Source organism: Heterocephalus glaber, unplaced genomic scaffold (genome assembly GCF_053883595.1).
Source record: "Heterocephalus glaber isolate CG9 unplaced genomic scaffold, H.glaber_assembly_v1.0 deba00000676, whole genome shotgun sequence".
Classification (NCBI taxonomy): Eukaryota; Metazoa; Chordata; class Mammalia; order Rodentia; family Bathyergidae; genus Heterocephalus; species Heterocephalus glaber.
The window spans coordinates 2,152,844-2,177,770 of record NW_028258156.1 but is presented as its reverse complement, the minus strand read 5'-3'; the positions used below and the strand labels follow the sequence as shown (position 1 = coordinate 2,177,770).

At 40.3% G+C, this 24,927-nt stretch overlaps 1 protein-coding gene across 6 annotated transcripts in view; it reads left to right on the top strand.

Annotated features, from left to right (window-relative positions):
- Window positions 1–73: 73 nt before the first annotated feature.
- The window catches only part of Creb5 (cAMP responsive element binding protein 5), a 418,076-nt gene continuing 393,222 nt past the window's right edge, over window positions 74–24,927 (top strand). For 3 of the 6 annotated variants that reach the window (XM_087206594.1, XM_087206593.1, XM_087206595.1), the window contains exon 1: window positions 851–3,727. In XM_087206594.1, the coding sequence (XP_087062720.1) occupies window positions 3,725–3,727 (3 nt within the window). In that variant the 5' untranslated portion in view covers window positions 851–3,724. Of the gene's footprint in view, window positions 234–850; window positions 3,728–10,269; window positions 10,297–12,486; window positions 12,501–20,820; window positions 20,835–24,927 lie in introns of those variants that run through there. The other 3 variants (XM_087206598.1, XM_004839496.3, XM_087206596.1) reach the window with 3 other exon arrangements.

The following is a 24,927-nucleotide window of genomic DNA, read 5'->3' as shown; positions in this document are numbered from 1 at the left end:
GAGGGGCGGGGCAGGGGTGGGGCCGGGGCGGAACACGCCCCTCGGCGTGCTGGCCCCGCCCCTCCCGCCCTCCCCAGCGGACCGCAATGATTTAGAAGTTCAGGAATCCCACGTGACGTCACCGGGGGGGTGATGTAATGCACTCTAAATAGAATGTATTGTAATCTTTGCTCAGTCCAACGTGGTCCCTTCACCCAGGCTCCGCTCTTGCCTTCTCCACACTTGTTTGGTAAGTTCCTAAAAATACGGCTCGGCCACTTCTGGGGCCTTTGCATTTAGCCACTTTTGTTGCACTTGCCGCGGGAGCCATCTCGGGAGTGTACTTGTTTGCAGGGGTTGGTTCTCCGCAGCAGCCGCGAGGTTACTTGGTCCAATGGGCAGGTCACAGGGCAAGGAGTAAGGAAGATGCGATGCAGTTTTTCTTTTTTTTTTTTTTTTTTTTTGAGGGTGATCTGTGTTTGTAAACATTTTGGCGGACCGAAGGAAAGTCCGGCCCCAATTAGTAGACTGTGGAATTCTCCTGTGTCCTGTGGCCGCCCCAGAGCCCCCACGCCGTGTCCGTCCCGGAGCGCGTCTCGGTGGCCGCTGCGCCGTGCGACTGGAGAGATGCTCGCTGGAGCCCGCGCCGTGTCCGCCCCAGCGTGCGTGCGTGTGTGGGAGCGCGCGTGAGTTTCCCTGACGCGGGGGACAGTTATGAATCGGGGGGGTGTGTTTGCCTCCAGAGACCTGGCAAAGTGAGGACCCCTCCAGAAGTGTGGTCAAGCGGCGGCGGCAGCAGCGGAGACGACGAGCCAGGAGCCTGCCCCCCGCGTCCGTGTCCCCAGCTTCCCAGTGATGCGGCGGCAGAACCCCCAAGAAAGTTTGCAAAGTTCCAGCGGGCGCGGCAAGGACGCCGGGTCACCTAGGGGCGGGCGGGCGAGTGCACCCGGGCCCCCGAGCCCGCTGCCACCTGTCCAGCAGAGCTGCCCGCCGAGGCTGGTGGGCGCGCGCGCCCGGGAGGGAGGTCGCCCTTGCGGGGCGCTGGACTTTCGCTCCGGGCGCTCCAGGCTCGGGAGCGGCGGGGCTCTGTCCGCTGGCGCACGCTCCTCCAGCTGCCTCCTGCCTCCGTCCCTTTTCCGCTGGCATCATTACCTCTTGCCCGCCGCCGACCCAAATGACAGCTCGGGCTGGAACTGCGGCGGCGTCCGACAGTGCTCAGCACCCGGCCGCGGAGCCTTACTCTGCGGCAGATTCTCCACCGTGCCGCTTAAACTTTTCACCAAGTTCATAGAGGGGCAAGACTCGGAAGAACTGAGGCGATGTTTTCTCTCGGGGAAGGAAGGAGGGAGTGGGGGCTTGCATAGATGTATGGGGAAATAGATGTGTTTCCAGGGGACGCCTGGTAGAGAAAGCCCTCAACTTTCTCTGAACGAAGGCCGCCCCCACTTGATGCTTATTCAAGGTCAAGGACTGGAGTGGGCTGTTTGTGTATTTCGTTGTCAGAGTCTGCAGAGTGTGTTTGATTTTTAATTTTTCCCTCTCTCTGACATGTGTCAAGGAATAAAGGCTGTATACAGGTCCATTACGTCATTCTGCGGGCCAGTAAGTGTTTGATTAACAGCTTCAGATACGCAAGGGTTCAGGGGCTTAGAATGCTGACAAAGCAACTCTGCCCCCCTCCCCCTCCTCCTGCAATTGCCCATTCCCTGGGCATCTTTGCGGCCCTCGGGTCCCAACCTCTCCTTCTCCACCCCTCCTCCGCCCACATCGTTATCATCTGGGTCCGCCCCCGCCTTTTACAGCTTTCCCCGGGGCGAACACGCCGTCCCTGGAGTGTATGTAAGAGCTTCTGGTGTCAGAGGGGACCACAGTACCTGATCAGGGCACAATCTGCCCTTTTCTATTATTTAAGAAAGGCACCAGCAAGCCTCCTTCTCCAGGACGAAAATACTCAGCCCTGACAGAAAAGGCACCTCAGGAGAGGTTTAGAAGCGTTATGATAATACTGAGCCCCTGCGGTGACTTAGGAAAGCAAGGCACCCACAGCAAACAAAGTGCTTAACTTTTCAGAGTGCCTGCCTAGAACCCATTAGTCCAAGAGGGAGGCTAGGAGGGGAGCAGCTGACTAAATCAAGTTTAGCTGAAAGGACCAAGATTAGATGTTTTATTTCCAAAGTGAGAACATGTGAGTCGTTGAACACAAAGTACCACACAATAAATTGCTGAGTGTTTCTGCACTGTTCTTTAAGTTTCTGTGTGTAAAGAGGAAGTTAAATGCATAAGTCATTGAATTGAGTCAGAATCTCCCTATCTGGCAGTTGGAATAAAAACCCTGTGTGACTTGTTCAAGGGGTAAAAGTAAAAAGAACTCTTTGGGAGTCAGAGAAGTGTGCAGTCTAAATTAAAAAAAAAAACAACTAACAACAGGCTTTGCATGGAGGGGAGCAGGGGATTCCGGTGCTGTCTGATTTGGAGTTGGTGAAAGCTAAGTAAAGGAAAACTTATATTCTAAATAGGTGGGAGTTTCTCGGAGAACACATGTTTTGTTATAATAAGATCCACTTTCTTCGGTGAAAGCCATGCTGTAGGGTAAGCATTTGTGAAACTCCTGTCTGGGATCTAATTGACATCCTTTCCCCAAGTTTGTAGCAGTATTTATTATTTATTCACAACTAGAGATGAAATAGTATAACCCTACACACAATACATGGGCATCAAAAATGTTAAACTTCTTGTTTGTGATGCACAGACCTCAAGGAAAAAATGGCCTGGGTCACGGGCCCTGGAGAGTGTGATTAATGATCAGTGATTTAGTGATCAGTGATTAGTGGTTTTATTCAAACTGTTACCTCTGACCAGAAGCACACATCAGAGGATTAACAGGCTCTTTAGATAAATGCTCATTAGTGGAAGGGGGAAAAGCAAAGATAATAGGCATGCACCCAGGGACAACTTTCGAAGAAAATCATTCCCGTCTTCAGAATAATAAGCTCTATTAACAGAAAGCCCTTTTAATTTAAAACTTGCTTTTATCTTGTAAATCAAAGTTAGATGTAAAAGTTTGTAGTGCCATTATAATCTAAATTTTCCCATATCCACTAGATGTGGATTATCTCAGTAGCCATATCTTTTTTTATTTAAATAAACAATTGGACCTTTAGAGCAGCTGAACCCTGACAAGTTCTTAGCTCCCAGGGTTTGAAGGTGTCCCCCCTTGTAGGATGGAGATTGCAGCTTGCTAACTAGATGGCGCACTGCTCTTTGGTGTTCGGTGCTACGCAGCGCAGGAGTATGACTGAGCATGTAGCTGCTTGCGAGGTGTTCTTCAACTCTTACAACAAAGTTGATTCTGTGTAGGGTTGGAGGCTAGACAGTTCTACAAGTTTTTAGTCACATTTTCCATGTCAGTTAAATCTAGGGAGTTCAAGGCTACTGGAAAAATTACTCTCATTGCTAAAAGAAACTTAGAGAACGAGGGAGAGAAGGAGGAACAAGAACCAGGAGGTACCTCTGGGGCAGAAGTGATTGTAAAATACCAGACCTGTTCTTTTTTTTTTTTTTTTTTTTTTTTTTAACTAAGAGCTGGTTTCACAGTCTTTTGGTCTGAAATACTGAAGGAAATACTCAAAGATTTATTTTCTTTCTAATCCTGCTGGTGAAAAACAAGTTACTAGAAAGAAAGGAAGAAATAATTTGATTTGGTGGCAGCAGGAAGCAACACGTTGCTGATTTTATTCTGCAGATAATGGTAAGATAATGTTTAATATGCTTCCTAGGCAGAGAAAGCACTTTGCACTTGGTTAAGTGGGACCAATATTGTATTTTCATAGACAGAATTTGGAAATGGATGTTTTTCTTTTGTGCAGAATTTTAACGTTGCTCTTGTCAGTTTCCTGGAATTTATAAGTAGCATTTTGTATAAGGGTTTTGTGTGGGTATATGTTTGTGCATGAAGACCATTATTTTCTGGGTAAAACTTGTTCATGCGCATGTGAACTGGAGTGGGGAAGCTGTGAAGCTTGTTAAATAATGTGTCAGGTAAGAATTCCCCTTTCCATGAGCTTTCATGCATCACTTCAATAAATACTTGAGTTTTAGTAAGACGGAGTCCTTAAAAAAACCTGTAATTAAAAACAAAACACAACAAAAACCTCCACTTCTCACATTCAAACCTAGATGTGTACTCCCCTGAAGAAGTGTACTATTGATTGAACTTAAAGTATTACTTTAGTTTTGAGATGTGCAAAGAGAATGATGAAAGAACTCACTGTATCTCTTTTAATTTTTCTCATTTTCTCTGCAGCATTTTATGTAGGTCTGTTATTGTTAAATCTTTACTGATTCATACCGATTTTTATTGTTCAATTACTCAGAGTAAACATATTTGCTTAATTGATAATATCTCCAAGCCAATTGTGTTTAATGTAAATTGTTGATGTCCACAAATTGCCTGTCAAGGAGATGTTGGTTGTAACCTTGTATATAGTTTATATCTGAGCAGATAGTTTATTAGAATGTTCCCACAAAAAAGTAGAAACCATGCTTTTATTTCTATATCTGTTCTGCTGCAGATTTTGTTTGAATAAGGGGTTAAATAAATGGTAGTTTCTCAGAGAGACTCTCCCTGTCTAGCTTTCAAATTTAGAAAGTAGAGTATCATCATTATAACTATTTGTCAGTTTCCAACACCTGTGTGTTCAAAACCAATCAATCATGGAGTTTCCATGGTTATTTGTACGGATGTCAAGTTCCCAGTCTTCTGATTCCCTACTATAACTTTTTAGCATGATGCAACATCACCCTACAGTATTTCCTCAGCACTGGCATTGGTTTTCTTCTTAAGCTGAAGATTACTTTGTGAGGAGCATGATGGTTGCTGGATCTCCAACATGTAAACATTGTATCTGTAGTTGATTTACTTCTGGTTGTATTGTTAGATTAAATTTGGGATTTGGATGGACTTATTTTTGTCATCTTTCGTCCCCCCCCCCCCCCGATTCTTCACTTCAAAGCAATGCCGTTAGTCACAAAATTAATGTGATCATGGCTGGTGTTTCCTATCTATATGCTTCTTTTGCTTCTTACAAATTGGATTTCTACAGCAATTTAAGATCTTTTTTTAGAGGCAGCTTTCTTGGATGAAGATGGAATAATGATCTCAGTCAATTCATTATCTTGTCCAGTTTGACTACCAGCTGTATTATGGGAATCAACCAATGCCTTTATATATTAGTGCTTCAAAATTTAAATCTAGGACTCTTTCTCTGAATTATATTCAAGAAAATTATACCATTGAAATAAGGTAATAAATTCAGAGAAAGAAGCCTTGAATATTTAGTGTGAGAAAGAAGCACTCTCATATATGCTGTACAGACTTAAAGACACTAAAGAAACTTTTCATGCTGCTGTTTGTGAATTAAGTAAGCTATCTATTTTGTGACCAATGCTTTAAATAGAAAGTCTAGCACTTTAAAAATGTCATCAAGTTTTAATGTTTTTGCTAAAGAATTATTACATTTTGTAATTAGAAAAACCCCCAGGCAATTAGTGTTTTTGAGTATTCATTAGTATTCCCTTGTTGAAAATCACAAATCATGGATTTAACATAAGAAAATTTTTAAAAAGAGAGAAAGCTTTTTAGAAATTTCCAAGTAGTGATAACTCTGTTCCAGAAACACAATTTTTGCAGCGTTTGAAGCCTCTAGGACTTTCAAAGTAAAGTGTAAAATTTAGGATAAGTTCCTGAATGCATAAGATGTTCCATGGACATTTTTTTTTTCCCCTACCAGGTTCCCTGAATTTCCTTAAATTGCTTTCTTCTATTTGCTTAAGGTTCACATTTTTAATCTCTACCCTAAAATGAACAAAGATGGATGGAAAACTACCATTTTGTATATGACTTAGACTGATCTTGGAGGGAGTAAAAGAACTTCTTTTGGCCTAGACATTCTGATGGTGAGAGAGAAAGCAGGAATCTTTGTGTGGTTACTGGAGCTAGGGGAGATCTTCCGAGCCACCATTTCTACTTAAAAGAGGAGACCCAAGGCCTGGTGGTGTCTCCTAGTTCACCTAAGGGCTACAGCTAGAGAGTGTCAAACCAGGGATGGAGGCCTGGTTCCAGCCTTTCAGGTGAGGTTCTCTTCCCACAAGCCAGGCTGCCACAGATGCCCTTATCGTGAATGAAGCATGAGCCATGAACCATGGCTTTGGGTGCTTTGGTCTTTTCAAGCCTTTTGACCACTAACATTTTAAATTTAAAGACAAATTTTTATCAGATCTTTTGAACAACTGCCTTACTATAAGCACTTGACCTATTCAGTGTATTCTTATATATCTACTAAGTTTTTTTTTTCTAATATTGACCTTCTAACCGATTGTAACTTTTCTTCCTCACTATTTTATAAGACATATCATATAAAATGATACCATCCGATTTCATTTGAGAATAAAAACCAGGCAGAACTGAAAATGGGCTAAACGGAAATCTCAGAACAAAGTGGTGACTTTTCTTATTTTCTGTCTTTATCATCTCTGAGGAAAGGTTATGAAAATTTATTTATTTTAAAGTTCATGTGAATCATCTTTCTATTTGTTGGTTAGAGTAGCAAGTACTATTTATTTTCACTGTAGCAGATGTACTTTTGCCCAGGACTCGTCCGTGATATATTATCATTCCAGGTCAGTGTACAAGTGTTTGAAGGCAAAGATTATTCTGTCAGAAATGAGTTGAGTCTAGGAGCTCTTTGAGGTTCGACTACCAAAATGTGGCTATTCACAACTAGTACAAGTCCTGCATGCAACATAGAGGACTGCTGAGCATGAAACATTTTATTTATGATAATTTTTAGGATGGTTTTATTTATGATGGTGTGTTTAGGATGGAGGAAAAGAGCATATAAATAGAAATCTTGAATACATGTGTAGTATATGTTGTTTGGCCTGACTCGTAGATTTTCTTTTTCGATCTTTGCATGAAGTTTTATATGGGGATTCAGGTCTCTCTTATTCTTGTACTTCACCGAGGAGGTCTTGTGATCAGGCATGATTTCTGAAATGTAATTTTTCCAGCTAGTTTTGTATAATTCCCTCTCTGCCGGCTTTCCAAGGAAAAAAACACAGGCAGCAAAAAGCAAAACAAACACCCCCCCCCAAAAAAACCCTTTGTTTTTGTGTGAATTAGCTGATTATTAGAAGAAATACACTTAAATCTTCATTTTCTGGATTTATTAAGACCGTTTCAGCCTATAAAAACAAGATTTTTCACTTTAAGTAAGTTTCACTTCTATTGCCCAGGTGCTAATCCATGCACCAGAGGGTACAAGACATTGAGGGTAAAGTCCATTCTCTCTAGCCCACCTAGGTATGACTGGTGCACCATTATGAATCGCCTGATTTGCCTCACTGCATTGACAACACTGTCCAGAGAAATATTAACTCTGGGAAGAAAAAACACCACAGGCTCAGGCATCTAAATTCTGAGCAGGGAATGATGCTGTGTAGAAGATGACTTTTTCAAAATCAGACCTGAGGGCCTCAAGGTCGTTTTCTCAACTACTGGTAAAATATCCTCTTCATCCATTCTCTGCATTTTCCTTACGCTAATGTATCCCTGGAATTGTTTCTGAACAACCATCCCAGCTATTCTACTTTTGGGAATATCCCCACAATAAGAAATCACAAATGTATGCCCAAGGGAGGGGCTATTTTCCAGAAGGGAAATTGATTTTAATATCAAATCTTGGAAAAAATAATTAGACAAAGTAGAGAAAGTCTGCAGTCCAGTTGATAGTGTCACAGGTTCTGCCAAGCGTGGCTCTGCATCACTGTGGTTTGTGGTGAAAAGCAGAGCCTCAGACTGAAATAGGGTATCCTCAAAGTTTGGCTTGAACTCCTCCAGCTTCTCTGCCTCATTCTCGTCTATGATAAGAATATTGTCTTGATCAGTACTGTCTCATAGTGAAAGTCAAATATATAATTTTAAATGTTTAGATAGCCACATTACAAAGGTTAAAAACAAACCTAAAGTTCATTTTAATAACACATTTTGCTTAACCCAGCTCATCCAAAACATTATCGTTTCAACAGATAATCAATATTAAAATGTTAATGAGATATCCGCCCCCGCTTTTGGTACTAAACCTTTGAAATCCAGTGTGTATTTTACCCCTACAGCTATCTTGATGTGGGCTACCCACATTTCAAAGTGCTCAGTAGCCACGTGTGACCAGCAACTATGGCATCAGACAATACAAGGCTGTATCATGGTTCTTAATCCTGGCAGCCCAATGGAACCACCTGGGGAGCTCATAAAAAACACTACCACCCCTCCTCCAGGACATTCTGATTTAATTGGCTTGGGGTGGGATCCTGGGCCTCTGTATTTTTAAAAGTTCCACAAGAGATTCTAATGTGTAGCAGAGGTTGAGAGCCACAGTTCTAACTGAGCTCTAAGGAATCTTCTCTAATATTCTGTGATTCTATTTAAGGAAAGGGATTGAAGTAAAGCATTCATTCAGAGTTCAAGGGCAGCAAACAGTTATTATAGGCATGCTGCACTCAACAAAATATATCTAGAAAAATATAATTAATAAAACTTACAGAATGAGCAATTTAGAAGATAACTTTTAGCACCAGATATGAGCTTTGTTTTATATATGTTTCAAACATGGGTGTTTTAAATATTCTCTTTCCTTAGAAGCCATAACTTAGGATTTGATTTACATATGGCCTCACAGAAATCCTCCATTTGGGAAAAGGTCATGATCCCCACATTGCTGGGTTTTTGCTGGCAAATTTCTTTCCCCTGGTACTACTTGCCTTTAGCTGTTTTTGGAGGGAAAATCTTACTTCATTGGATACATCTAGATCCTGTAGAGTTTCTTCTCTCCAAGCTTTGTGACATTATCTAAGACCAAACTTGCTTAGGTTGGGATATTAGTTATGCTTCCCTCCAGACTGAAGGCACTCATTCTGTCACCTTTTCTTTTATAAAATGTTTGGGTTTTTTGAGACAGATTCTCACTATATAATCCAGGCAGGCCTCAAACTTGCAAACCTCCTGCCTTAGGCTCCACAGTTCTAGGATTACAGGCAAGTGCCACCCCAGCAGGTCACTTTTAAATAAAAAAATAAAAAGATGCATATGTAATTCACTGAAGGATGCAAAAAATGATTTCCAATCCCAGTGAGACAAGCATCTTTTTGTAGAGTCCACAAGTGGCATTGGTTGCGGAGGGGACTAGAGGCCTTGTTGTTGGTCCCTTGAGACTTCATGCTGCTAAGAACCCCTGCATTCCCGAATTCATGAGTCATTTCACCCTGATCCTCTCTCATTATCCCCCGCAGAGCCATCTATTTCCAAATATGTGCCTATTTGACCACATGATTTCAAAATATGACTTTAAACCAGTTTTACATTTAAAATTATATGTTTTTCCATATTTTGTGGTGATAATATTTGTGTCTTCTGTACTGTCATTCATTAGAAGAATTTTAGCTTCCATGTATTAACACGTAACTCTAATTCCCATTTTTGTAGATGGAGAAACTGAGGGATTGACAAGGCTAGTCATTTTGCTCATTGATTAGATGAGCAGTAAGTGTGAGAAAAGAGTTTATATTTATTAGTGCCAGGTAACCTAAATACAAGCACTACTCTGGATGACTTCCAGGTGGGGATTTTCTGATTGTATGTACTACTACACTTGTCTCTGTCTTTATAAATAATACTCTTTCTGGTGCTTTTCCATGCATTCTTTGGACTTAAATGATTTCTTTACTAATAGCTCTTATGCCTCAGCTTCAGGCTACACGTACCTGGACTGATTAACAAATACATAAGGGTATATTAACTTCTTGACATGAGATCTCTTCTAAAAGTTTCATGGAGACATCTGTTGCAAACCTGTTTTATTTGGTGGTATCTAGGGAAACTTTCTCTCAGGCAACTTTGTGATTGATTGTTAGAAGACTGTGTGGAGGGACATTGAGATTAATGATGTAAGTTGTTCGTCTGTTTTGGGGATTGAAGGTAGAGGGCTTTAACTATTCATTGAGCAAGATAGACTGTAGCTTAACTTCTGAATGATCTTAATAAAATGATTTAGCTTTTGCTATGTCAATGTGCTATTTTCACACTTGGTCGTGGGCCATCTGCTTTTGAGATTTGGCTTGTTTTCTCCTAATAATGATGATATGTTGGATTTAGCCATTGTAGTTTCTCTGTGCCTATGTCATCAATGGATGAGATATAGGCCATGATTAATAGTGTAGTTTGTGACTAATGCCAAGGAGTGATTACTTTGTATCTTTTTCTAAGCATTATGTTAAAGTTGAAGCAATTTTAATATTTTCACACATACATGGTAATGCTTTTATATGAATATGTATATAAATAAAAGCCTTGGCCAGTGAGGTCCAAAATTTTACTAGGTCATATGCTTGTAAATCTGCTTGTCATCTTCTTTTAGAATGTCCTTGGATAAACCTATTCCTTTTGGATAAGGGCCTCTTTGTAACATTGATTTAGGTGCTTAGTGTTGATTAAAAGGTATTGCTAGAATAACAAAAATTAGAACCATATTTAAGGCACCCCCCTCTTTTCTAATGAGGCCTATCTAAGCACACATTGTTTACAATTTCATCTTCCAATTTTGCAAAGCCAGATGACGAACAACCACCATTCTTAGGGCTGTGCTGTGTGGACGTCATCAAGGATGATGGTGCATGGTGTTTTTGGCACCCTGAAGCAGTGTGTAATTTGAAATTGCGCTTTTTACTAAATACCCATAGTAATCTCCCAACCATTCAAAACATTAAAAAAACAAAACAAAACACTGATGTCTGCCGATTAGATGGAGGCAGCCCTGGCAAAGAAGTATAATTATATTTTGTTCATGTACTTCAGAAACACTTACAAAAATCAAGGAGAAACAATTTCACATAATCACTTAGCATGACCTTTGGCAGGGACATTCTTAAGACAAGTTAACCCTTTAACGCAAGATTTGTTATTATTCTTTTTAGAAAGAAAAAATTTTGAATCATAAAAACCGTTGTATCTTTGAAAGGAAGGCCACGACAGTGAATTATGTAGATGGCTTATATTTATTTAATATTGAGCACATATTTTAAAAATTCCAGGAATTCTTACATTCTTTTAACATAGCTTTGGTTGCTTAATGCTTATGTAAAAAAGGGGGATTTTGAGATTGGCTACGTAACAATTGTAAATGTGTCTGATAATATGCACTGAACTGTACACTTAAAATGGTTAAAATAGTAAATTTTATGTTATGTATATTTTATCACAGTTATGAAAAAGAGGAATAAGGTTTGCTTGTACCCATTCTCCAGGTGGGGAAATAGAATGCATAGACCTTTCTTTCCATGTTAAGCATGGTAGCTTTAGTGTATTAATGAGAAGAAAAAGAATTGGAAGGACTTTTGCACTTTGGACCAATGTTGACAGGTGACGTGTGTGTGTGTGTGTGTGTGTGTGTGTGTGTGTGTTTGTGGTATGATCCCGACACATAGGATAACCTAGAGAGGTCAAGGGCCAGGCACATAACACTGAACATTGCTTTTCTGGAGACTGGCTTGGATCTGAGTAGGCCCTCTGTCTAGAAAACTATATGATTTAATTTGAAAACACAGCCAATTTGTCTTATTTGAGCATTTCTATTTGGTTTTACCTCATTATCTTTCTTAGCTAGGAATACAGTCAACTGAGATCAATGACAAGTCAGGTATTGTGGCCTTGAAGTTATGTAAGGGAACATAAACTCAGATTTTGCAGTGACATTGACCAGTGAGAAGTTGTTTACAGGGCGCAGTCTGGGAACTGAAACTTCTGAGAGCAAATCTTAGGTGGAATGGTGAAGGAAATTGGAGCTATTTGACTTGGAAAGGAGAAGGCTCAGACTCATTCTGTGGACAAAAAGAATACTATTTTCTAACTTCAGGGAAAAATTGGAAGAGGGAGGGGATTTGCTGTATGGGAGGTAGGGTTTGCTGTGTTTGCCATTTTGGCTCTGAAAAGATAGGAATTTTGAAACAAGTAGACTTAGACATCCATGGAATGGAATATCTCAGAAATTAGTGACCTCTCTGGCCATGGATCATCCGAACTGTTACAAGCAGTGTTTCTCAAAGCAATGTGAAGGAGCCAGTTGTTCTTGGCATTTTTGGCTCATAAATCTTTTAAACAATGAGGTGGATGTGGTGGCACAGCCTGTAATCCTACCACCTAAGGAGGCCGAAGCAGGAGGATGGCAAATTTGAGCCCAGCATGGGAAACTTAGTGAACTGCCAAGACCTTATCTCAAAATAAAAAATAAAAAAGGGCTAGGGATGTAGCTCAGAGCTAAAGCTCTGGGTTCTATCCCCAGTGCCACAAAGAGAAATAAAATAAGAAACAAGCAAGAAAAAACCGAGGGAAAGTTAGGAAGCAGTTTCAGAAAAATGCACATTGATACAAATTCTTCAGAAGATTTATGGGTCCAAAAGCCATGGACTCCAAAGTGAAAAACCTCTCAGTACAGTGATTCGATCTTGAGATACATTTCACTGCTACCATCACAGGGACTTTAAACTGAAATTGCCACGATCAACTATGGACAGTTTCTTGTGGCTCGATCTTTTTTTTGTGGTACCCGGGGATCGAACTCAGGACCTTGAGCTTGCGAGGCAGGCATGGCACCACTGCGCTAAATCCCCGGTCCGTGTGGGTCAACCTCCTGCATTTGTGAATACTTCACATGTACAGTCGTCCCTCCTTAACTGTGGGTTCTACATCTATGGATTCAACCAAACCTGGGTGGGTTGAAAATATTTGAAAACAAAAAGATACTGTACATTTTTTTCTTGTCATTACATGTAGTTTTTTCTCTTGTTACTCTTTAAACAATACAAGTATGTTTTAGATCTTAAAAGTCCCCTAAAGCCTATACATCGAAGTCTTGTTCTCCAGCTGACGGTGCTTCTGGGAGGTGGCTGAAACTGTGAGGATGTGTGGCCTAGGGGAGGAAGTGACGTCACTGAGGGCGTGGCTTGAAGGGGATCTTGGGACCCTAACCCCTCCCTCGCATCTTCACTGCGTGAGGTGAGCAGCTTTGCTTCTCCGTGCTTCTCACCGTGACATTTTGCCTGGACAGAGGCTGGGAAAGGATGGAGACAGAGCTAGTTGAACGCAGAGTGAATCTTCTGAAATGGTGAGCAAGAATAAAGGCTTTTCCTTTTAAGCTGCTTATCTCAGATACAGTACTTTGTGCAGCAATAGAAAGTTAACAACAGCGTAACAACTACTTACATAGCATTTACATTGTATCAGGTTTTATAAGCCATCTACAGATAGTTCAAAGGACATGGGAGCATGCCCATAGGCTTTATACAAATACTAAGCTGTTTTATATAAGGACTTGAGCACTGGAAGATTTTTGTGTAAGAGATCCTGGAACCCATCCCCCACAGATCCTGAGGCACAACTGTATTAAACCAAAAAAGTAAAGGACTTCCTAAACATAGGCTAATGTATGGTAGAGAATGACTTAACATTTATTAGATTGTCATTTGTGTTTTTCTGTGAGAGTAACTGCTTGTTTGCTTAAGAATCTGTATGTAGATAACCACTGACTGGTAACACCTTACATTTTAAAGATTTTTTTTTTCCCCTCTGCACTGAAAATTGAACCCAGGGCCTTCTCATTGAGCTACATTCCAAATCCTTTTCTTATTTTTTAGTTTGAGACAGGGTCATCTTAGGTTGCTCAGGCTGGACTCTAACCAGGAATTCTCTTGCCTCAGCCTCCCAGAGTGCTAGGATTATAGGCATGAGCCAGCACACCTGGCTTAGGATTTTAAAAGTAATTTTATATACCCTGTTTTATTAGTGTGACACAACGATGCAATGAAAGATTGCAGGGCAGGTATTATCATCTGCATTTGATGTATAAAAGACCAAGATTCACAGGGTTTAAGTGATATGCAGAGTCCCATTACAGTGATAACTTGGTTGTCGAATGGCTCCAAGCTTGAACTTTCCAGGAACAGCAAAGTTTGAAAAAAAAAAAATCTACTCAGTGTTCATAACTTTGGTAGGTAGTCAAAGTGAAATCTGACTTGAAAAAAACCTGTACAGGTTGAGAGTGAAGTCACAAGTCTCATCTTGCTACAGACTGAAAGGGGTGATGGCTTCAGTCTAGGTGTCGCTCTCTTCCAGACAATGTATAGTGATTGTGTTAGTGTTTTAAAACATTTGTTAGTGTGCTCCCCCACCCCTGCTTTATTTGCATAAAATATTGCAACCATGGCTCCAAAGAAAGTTAGTGATACCAGCAGTAAAGCTAAGAGGAAAACCATGAGAACCATGATAGAATTAAATGAAGAAAACATTGTGAAATTGTTAAAGTCCAGGAAAAATGAATTTATAAGTGTAATTTTGGGTCTCCGAACCAATTGTTTGGTGTTCTGTTTATTTTTTATGGGAAAAATATGTTCAGTTCTCAAACTTTTCATGTTTAAACACAAATTTGGAATGAATTGAGTTAGACCACAGAGGTATCACTGTAACTGCCAGACATAGTACTCGAATTCAAGTATGCTTCCCTCCCTTCTTCCTTTCCTGCTACTTGTCTTTGTCCTTCAGCTCTGCCTCTATGCTAGCCACATGTACTTATGGAATTTGGGGGGTTTTGTTACTAAGGATTAGCAATAATCATACATAAACCAAGAAGCTCTCTTCCTATTAAAATACCAGAGCCCTATGTAAACTGAAGTTTCTCTGCATGATGGACTTGGTGGGTGGAGGAAGCATCTGCTGAAATGTGTTTGCCTAAGGTACTGAGGACCCCTTCCTCCCTCCAGTCCTTCATTAGACACTTTCTGAACATCTATTATGATTGCAACAAGGCACAGTCCTTCGCTTCACAGAACTTCTTGTGAGGAGAGGCACCAAATAAATCACTCCAGTTTAGTGTTGGGGGAAGGAGTTGGTCTGGAGACAGAAAACCAAGTTAAGGGCTGTTGTGCTCTAGGTAAGAGTGGTGAAGCTTTGCAGTATAAGTGTGCAAGATTCACGAGCCATGTAAGAAGTCTGATCAGTATGATCAGGGCACTGGTTGATTAGCTGGAGGAGGAGAGAACAGGAGAAGGACTACTCATTTGAGGTTAAATGGAATCAGGATAAGTCTGAACCAGTAATGAAACTAGGGTCATCTTTTGTGATGGTAGAGAAGGGAAAGGGCTCTGGCCCAGTGCTCTAGAGGCTTGTGTTGGAGTCCTTAGACCAAAACTCAGAGTGCAACCATAGCAAAAGTGTGGTACTGCCAGGTGTGTTGGTACATGCTTATAATCCTAGCTACTCTGATGCTGAGTAGGAGGATCACAAGTTCAAGGCAAGCCTGAGGAATTTATCCGGACTCTGTCAAAAAAAAGGAAGGAGGGGCTGGGATATAGCTCAGTGCCAACCCCTGAGTTTAATCTCCAGTATTGCATGCACACACACATCCACACACACCAAGTTGCAGTGCATTCATTGGGCTACATGGCGATGCAGCTTTTGTAACTTTAATCAGAGAATACTCCCCATGGGGAGAGAGCCTCCCCCAAGGTGGTCATAGCTCTGGCCCTCGCTGGACTCCACAGTGTCCTGAGGCTGCCAGAGCAAAGTGGCATAAACTGGTCCACAGAGATTTATCTTCTCAGTTCTGGAGGCCAGAAGGCAGAAATCCAAACAGGGTTGTTTCCTTCCGAAGGCTGAAAGGGAGAATCTGTTCCAGGCCTCTGCCTGTCTTGCAGATGACCATCTTCTGTGTATGCACATTCTCTTCATTCTTTGTATCTGTCTCCAAACTTCCTCTTTTCAGAAGGACAGTAGTCATATGGGACTAGAGTCTATCCTAATGACCTTGCTTACCTTGATTACTTCTGTCAGTACCTTATTTACAAATAAAGTCACTGTCTGAGGCACAGGCGGTTTGAGCTTCACCAGTATTTCTTTTGGGATGACACAATTCAACCCATAATAGCAGGTGGATCCCTCAAGAAGCCAGCACTTAGGGCCTGGACCCCATGGAAATTGGCAGATTGGGAATACTATGGCTTATAACTATATACTTTTGACCACACACTAAGTGTACACCTTCTATAGACTCCCAGGAAAACTCGGAACAGGTCTCCAGAGATGGAGATTTACATTTTTAAAATTAAAGACAAAGCCTGCAAAACATAGTAAGCCAACTATGTATAAAAACAGGTAAAAACACACTGCACTCTGCTAATGTGTCCTTGGTTTGGCCTTGAATTTGTCTCTAGGGTTCATGAAAGAGCAGTGCAAAAAAAGGCAACACCAACTTTTTACCTGAGAATAAAGAATTAAATCCATCTATAATTTGTCATCCTGGCAGGCCGAGCAGTTATTGTTTTGAAATGCTAATAGTTGCTGACAAGGGCATAAAACACCAGTTCTCACAAACACAGATGTATACCAGATTGACTGTAGATGTTTCAGTATGAGAGGAAAAAAATTCTGATTTTCTGATTGTTGATAGACAATATTATATATACCCATAGACTACCTCTATTTTCCACAATAAAAACAAGGAAGACAACATTCTGCACTTTAAACTGGGTACTGTGTTGCACATCTCAGCTATCAGAGAGCTGAGGAAGGAGAATCATGAGTTTAATCCCAGCCTGGGAAACTTTGTGATTTAGTGAGACCCTGTCTCAAAATAAAAACAAATAGAAAAGGGCTAGGAATGTGGCTCAGTGTGAAGGCCCTGGGTTTAATCCAGAGTACCTCCCTCCCCACAAATCGCATTTTAAAAACACATCAAAGTAAAAGTAAAATAACCCAATTAAAAATGGGCAAGAGCTAGGGATATTGGTAGAGCTCATTGGTAGAGTGCTTGCCTAGCATGTGTGAGGCCCTGGGTTCAATCCTGGGGCAACACACACACACACACACACACACGTGCACAAAGTAGGCAGAAGATCTTTCTAGACAGTTTTCCAAAGAAATGGCCAAAAAGTGCATGAAAAGATGTTTAACATCATTACATATCAGGTAATGCAAATGAAAACCACAGTTAGATACCACTTCATAGCCACTAGGATGACTGTAATAAAAAAGACAATAAAAAATGTTGATGAAGAAGTGGAGAAATTGGAATCTAATACATTACTGGTGGGATTGTCAAATGGTATAGTCACTTTGGAAAACAGTGTGGCATTTCCTCAGAAAGTTAAACATAAGCCTCACAAGCCAGCAATTCACTCCTCACTATATACTCAAGAAGAATGAAAACATAAGCCATACAAAACCTTGTACATGACTTTCCATATCACAGTTATCTGTAATAGCCAAAAAGCAGAAACAACCCAATGTCCAACTGATGAGTGGATAAGCAAAGTCGGGTTGTGTGTGTGTGTGTGTGTGTGTGTGTGTGTGTGTGTGTGTGCATGCCCATGTTATTTCAGTTGTGATTGAAAATGACAGTGAATGTTTAAATAAATTTTTTTATTAGAGTAAAATACACACTGCCACTAATTCCCCTCAGAATACTGCAGCTTCCTTCAAATACTCATCCGGTCATTCTTGCCACTTTTTGAAGCAGCTCTGGAAGTCCTCTTTTGTGATTGTTTTTAGTTGTGCTGTTGTGGCTGCCTCAGTATCCTAAGTCAATTCAAAATGTTTACCTTTCATAGTCGTTTTGACTTTGTGAAAGAGCCAAAAGTTGCGTGGTTCATGGTGCCAGATCTTGTGAATAAAGTGGACAAGAACGTGCTGTAGTGTTTTAATGAGTTCAACTTTCTGTTGGATGGGACTTGGCAGCAACATTCACCATATTTTTGATCACACCTCATAAAGAGGGTGACAAAAATGTTCTAAAGTTGGATGTGGCAATCATTGCACACATCTGTGAAGAGTGTAAGTCTAGTGGATTTAATAGTTTAAATAGGTGAATTATATGGTATATGAATTACGTCTCAACAAAGGTGTTTAAAAAGATAACATGCCATGGAGGAAAATATAAGATGCCAAATTCAGTTGGAATATATGCCAAAAAAGGTATTTTGATTCAACAACTCCTTTGCATATTTAGGGTGCATGTATCCAGGTGAGCTGTAGAGGGAGGTTGGTAGTTATGTTGTAGACCTCAGGAACAGGAATGATCAACTACTAAGAATCTCACAGAATGTGTTCTGTGTGTCCAGCCCACATCTTTCTCTTAATATCCTACTGCATCGTGACTTTACTCTCATGTGAATTGCTCCTGTCCCTTAATTTTCAAATGCTCAGGCACAAATCAATCCTCAAACTAGTAATCCTTCTGACCCACCCATTTTAATGTGGGGGCACTGTTGTTCTGCAGGCCCCCAGCTTGGAGTTCACGTGTATCACCGACATTGCCTTTGCCCTCAGTGTCATGTATGTCACTGCTGAGTCTTCTAGACTCCAATTTCTGTCCTGCTGCCAACTTTCTTGTTCTATCATGTCAACTTTCACAACAAACCTACCAAGGAGCCAAAATTAACCCTTTTTATGGATTAAGAGAGTGAGTCTCAGCAGCTAAGGAACTGACCCGATGTGACAAAACCAGTAAATGAGAAAGTTGGGGTTTGGAACAGGTTTGTCTAGTCCCTGAACTCAGACTCTTTCCATTCTGGTTACCAAATGAATTTCCACTCTATGTCTCTACACATATCATTTTCCTGGTCAAAAACCTTTCCTGGACCCTGTTTTAAGGCCCGTAAGCAGCCTCAGCTGCTTCCCTATAGGTTTTTTTCTGTATTCAAGCCAGATCTACAATACAGTCTGGTGCATGTCAAGTGCCTCTCTGCTGTGTTCAGACTCTCCTCTTCCCTGGAACTTCTGCCCGGGGAAACACTCCTCACCGAGCACCTTCTCAGTCATCATCTCTTGATCTCTAAAACCAAAAACTGAATGAAGAAATTAATTCCGTAGTGCTTAGTTAACATTTTTCGTATGATTTTCCTAATAAAAGGTTATTTTAGAATGCCTATTTTTGTGTTTACCATAAATCCTCTCTCTTGAATTATAAGCATTATACTAGCAAGAACTGAATCTTGCCCATTTTTGCTTTCTGTCATAGAAACTCTCATGTAGTAGGTGGTTACACAGAGCGGAGAGTTTCATGGTTAATTTATGCTGAGGAAATTGATTAAAGGGTCTCTTGCACACTTGTTCAATGTCTGGAGAGTGCTCTTGGGAGGACTGGCCCTGGGAGATTCTTTAGGTTTATCGACAAAGCCCCCTTCCCCCAGAATCACTCTATTTTAAGTCTATATTTAAAGAGATTATTGTCATATTTTAGAAATCCAAAAATGGGAGTGGGATGGTAAATCATAGAGACTCTCACAATCCTAGGGAATCACTGATATTTCATTTTTACATTTCATGTCCAGAAGTGAACCCAATTTTTGAATAGGTTTAATCACAGCATTGACACATTTTAAAATTCTGCTTTCTGCACTTAAAACTATATCATAGACATTTTTCATGTTGCTACAATTTTCAAAGCTATGATTATACATAATACTACATTGAGTTGCTATGTCATAATTTCTTAACATCCCCTATTGTTTGACATTTTAGTTTGCTGTGGATTTTTTAAATGATTGTAAAAAATACATGACCAGTCTTTTGGCAAGGAAAATATGTGTTATGAAGATACTCATCTCCTCCTCATTCTGGTTGAAAAAATCTTCCTCTGGGTTTAAGTTTAGGCAAAATTATGAGAGATGAAGTTGGTCTTTAGCTGCCTTACACGTCTCTTATGACTTCTAGTTCTGCCCCTCTTCCTCTCAGCACATTCTGATCCGCCACAGTGCCCGTCTCAGGGACTCAGGGGCCAAAGACAGACCTGTCTACCATAGATTGCCCTTCTCCTCATCCTTCTGGCCAGACTTCTCTCACTCTTCCTCATTCTTCTTCAACGCTTCCATCTCAGTAATATATTCATTACTCAATCTCCTTTCTTTTTGGGGGATTTATAGTTTTATTATGAGAGGATTTCTGGAGATGACCATGTGGCAACCCAATAAAGTACATGGTTAAAAGTAGACCTTGGCTTCCTTTAGTTAGAACTCTTCCGGGTTCTAAGGAGATGGTAGTGAACCAGACAGATAGAATCCCTATGCAACTAGGTAAATAGGCAATGCACATTGGAGTAGTAAGTGCTAAGAAGAAAGCCACAACAAGGTAAGTGATAAAGTGCGTTCTTTCATCTTTCTAATGAGGTGGTCCGGCCTTTCTGATAAGGTAACACAGGAGTATGTAGTGGGGTGCAATAGGGAGGGTTAATTCCTAGAGAGATCAGGCAAGGAGCTGCTAGTACAAAGGCCCTGGGGTGTTCAATGCTGTGTTTGAGGAAATGCAAGAAGCAGATGTGGGGACAGTGAGGGAAAATGTGGCCGGTCATCAGGGACGCATAGACCATGCTATGGACTTTAGATATTCATGTCAGCAATGTAAGAAGCTACTGGATCATTCCAAGTAAAGGATTCATCACTTATAAAGACTTCTGTTGTGACCCAGGAGCAGACTGCAAAGCAGTCATGGTAGATGGTAGTGGTGTGGACTGGGTGGCTGTGGGAGGATGCCAAGGAGTTTTGCATTTTGGCTTGTTTGGAAGGTAAACTGATAAGACTTGCTGATGAGTTGACTGTGGAAGTAAGCAAGAAGTCAGGGAAGATGGTAGTATGGTTTTCTATCTGAGACACAGGAAGGAAGGATGGAGTCACCATCAGTGGAGATGGGGAAGATGACAGTGGAACAAGTTTGGTGGAGACCAGGAGTTCAGTTTGGTACCTAATGAGATGTTGAGTATACAGTGGCACACTGACCGTGGGGCTTAAGGAAAGGACTTGGGCTGCATATGTAGCTAGAATTAGAGCCATGGTCTTGGATAGCACGTATTATCCCAGCCTCACATAACAACACAGCCTCTCCCTCAATTTCCCAAGCACTAGAATGCAGGTCCTTGGAAACCCAAGCCCTTCTGGGCTACAGAGCCCTTGAATCTTCAGTCTTGTTGAGACATTCCTGCTCAGACACTCCGTGTCTTCTGAATTTGACGCTAAATTAGTTCTCCCTAATTTATATACCACTGCTACCCTTACCTTTTTCTTCATAGCATTTATCAATTGTCAGGGTTATGTTTTTTCCTTGATTTTTAACTTGTTTAAATTTAAAATTCATATATCCCACTAGACTCTAAATTCTGAAATGTTAGAGATCAAACATTTTGCGCATCACCATTTTCCCTGCTTCTAATAGTGTCACATTACAAACCCTTCAATATACTGAATGAATGTTACTATTACTTCATGCATGATATTTTGCATTTCCTTTACATGTAGTTATATAATTCCAAGAGTCATACCTATTTTCTTATCTTCCTAAAATGCAGATTGATGATTATTTAATGGCTTCACATGCTTTTGTGAACAAATACTTATTTATTAGGTATCGTGTGAGAAAGGACTGGACTTTGAGTAAAGATTGAATAATCACTTGATTGAGATACTTTGAAAAGGAAAAGAATTTAAGATATATGTGCTTCCTAATCAAATTCTCCACGTCATGTTTCCTTATGAGCAACTTTGTTGCATTTCTGTGGAGATTTCTGTAACATCTATTATTTTATAAGGACCTTTGACAAGACCTGTTACTACTTGCCACTTTATCAGGGACATTGAGGTCGGGCCTGGCAGGGGGTTTGTAGGGTATTGTGTGGGATGAGGGTATCTGAGCTGGTTGAGGACCTCCTTTTTGATTCTTAGGAAAGTCTGTTTCCAGCATCATCCTGGGTGATTATAGGAATTGATTCCCAGGGAAGAGATTTGATTTATCAAGAAAGGTTTGTTAGATCACAAAAGAGCTCAGAGCCTCTGTCTTTGGCAGAGTACAGCTGTATGAAAAACAAGATTAAATTAGGGAATGATCTCCCTACTGTCTTTCAAAAAGCTGAAGGAACCTTTCAAAAGTGCTTGCATTGTTTGAGAAACACATAAACTGGTTCTATGAAAACATATGCATGTGTTACCACATGTATGTAGAGAGACAGAAGATTTGTTGATTAATTGATGTGTAAATAAACGTCAGTTGGAGAATCTGATGCTAAAAGCCTCTTCATTTTAGATACCATTGGTTTGGGAGGCATCCACTCAACAAATGTGTGCTGAATATTTACAGAGCTCCCCTTGGAGCTAGGCACTGGGGAAGCAGAGTTGAATAAGAGAGAGGTCCTTCTTTTCATGGAATTTATGAAATCCTTCCATCTATAAGGTGGAGAAGATAGTCATACCTATTTGTAGCCATTTGGAGAGGGACAAAAATGGCCATGAATGTGAAAGCACCAATTGGGTTTTTGAATGTTACTTAAATTATGAGTGGGCATTATGATTGGAGTACCAAATACAGCTATCATTCCCTTTGAATAGATTCTGAATAATTATTTCTAATTATGAATATCTTCTATTTCCATTCTACCTAAGATTTTACTTCTATTTTAGGGAGTTACATTTCCTTTCACTGTAATCCTAATAAAAAGGAAAAAGTCAAGTGTGTAGTTTGGGTGATAGACAGTTGTTTTAGTTAGCTGTTGCTGCGTAACAAATTACATCTTGCCTGCCTACAGACAACACTACGGTCTCAGAATTCCTGTGGGTCATGAATCTAGGTATGGCTTAGTTGGGTCCTCTGATCAAGGTCTCTCATAATTCTATGATCCAGATGCCCACTAGGCCTGTATGTTGTCTCAAGTCTCATCTGGGAGAAGATCTGCTTCCAAAATCACATGGCTGTTGTAGGCCACAGATGATCCAGGTTCACTTGTATGGCTCTTGGAAGACTTCAGGTCTTTGCTGGCTGTTGGCCTGAGACATTCATTCCTTATTGCTGGAGAGTCTCCATATGAGAGCTCACAATATGGCACCTGGCTTTCCCAAGAGTAAGCAAGGGCTTCAAGAAAGAGAAGTGAGGACAGAAAGTCTCAATTGTTCTTTGTAGTCAAATTTCAGACATGACATCCCATCTTAGTTGTCATGTTCTGTTCATTAGAAGCAAATCACTGGGTCAAGGGGAGGATATTATACAAATGGTCACCAGGAAGATATTATACAAATGGGGATCACTGGAGGCTATCTCAAACTGCCTGTAAACAACACTGTGAGTTAATGCTGTAGTTATGGCTTTAGTAAGGGTTTACTTCACCAGTATTCCCCAAAACACTTCAGTTAGGAGGGGTTAAAGCTTTCTAGATTTTGAGTTGTAAGCAGTAAAGAATCCTAATTCATTTTTTTAACTTCTAAAACTGGCTGTTGCCAGTTGGATATTTACAACCTCTCTACTTAACAGGAAAGTATTTAAAAGGTATCATTCATATATTAGAAGTAAACAACTGGTCAGTTTCTCCTAAGAACAGCAAAATTAAAGATGTGTTAATTTGCAAGTTTAGATTGATATCTCCTTCATTCATTTCATTTCTTTTGAACCATGTCTAGAAAGAAAGCTGATTTAATTATTTGAAGATTAAAAGGAAGAATATTCAAAGTATAGAGGAATCCTAGTGCTATGTGAATGTGCTTGGTTTTATTGTTTGTAATAGATTTGTAAAAGGAAAGAGGGCAGTGTGGTTAGAGTGTAGTGAACAAGGGGTAAATGCTTCAAGATGACATTGAAGACCTGGGCAAGCATCCAATCATATCATGTGTGGTGAGCTATACTAGGTGTTTAGATTTAAATCTAAATGTAATAACCAGCCAGCTGTAGGATTTTGGGGGGCTGCAGACAGCTATGAAGTTTTTCTTTCTTCTTTTCTGTACTGGCGATAGAACCCAGGGCCTTGCCCATGCCAGGCAAGTGCTGTATCATTGAGCCATATCCTAGCCCATTGAACTGTTTTTTGAAAGAGATTCTAAAAACTATTGGTTAAAAGCCATATTTGGGGACAGATGAAACAAGCACTGAAACTTTACAATGGGATGTTATCGTCACGCCATGTGTTTAATACAGAGTTGAAGTGTTGTGTATTTTGACCAGCCAGTGGCTTAGGCAATGTGGTAGATGCATTTGGAATGAGGTTCTCATATCATAGAGATTCCTAGTATTACATTAGTTTCATGTGACGGAACTTAGAAGAAATTCATTCAGAAAAACACCCAGTGTAGGAGTCTTTTGGCATATTCTGTGCATATTTTCTCAAACAAGCAGCAATTGCTTTTTGGTTGTGTCATTTATGGCTGTTGCCTGTCTGCACTCCTAGGGCTCTTTTGCAAGCTGGCAAGCACATGGGCGATTTAGAGTGGTCGCCGGGCCTTTAAAATGAGGGGGCACCATTTCCAAGATAGTGGTCTTGGTAACTGCCTTTTCCTCCAAATTTCTCCCTGAAGCTGACCTTATGAGAAAAATCCTCTAAAAAGAAACAATGGCACATCTATTTTTCCTGAAAGAATAACTAGGAAAAGAATGTTCTAAAGTTTTACCCCTGAATATGAACTGATCCTAATTCCTAAGTTATGCTTATGTGTTTCTAAGTCAAGACGAATATCAGCTGGCTTGAACCAAAAACAGTGAAAAAATAGTAATTATATCTCAAGTTCAGGGATTTTTTTTTCTTTCTTGTTTAAAAATTTAATAGTAAATTTACTGTTTTCTGATTTGAAAATAGGAAATACAGAAAAATACAAAGAAAAATCTACCCCAAAGTAATCACTGTTGATTTTGATTTATCGCCTTAATATAATCTGTCTTTATATCATCCATATCATCCATATTCATATCCATATCATATCATTAGTTATATTTTATAGAGTATTTGTAGTTCTGTGTTTAGGTTTTTTCAACTTAACATTATTTTGTGAACATTTGTGAACATTCCCCCAGGGTCGTGATTTTTTGAAAACATGATTTTAATGGCTGCA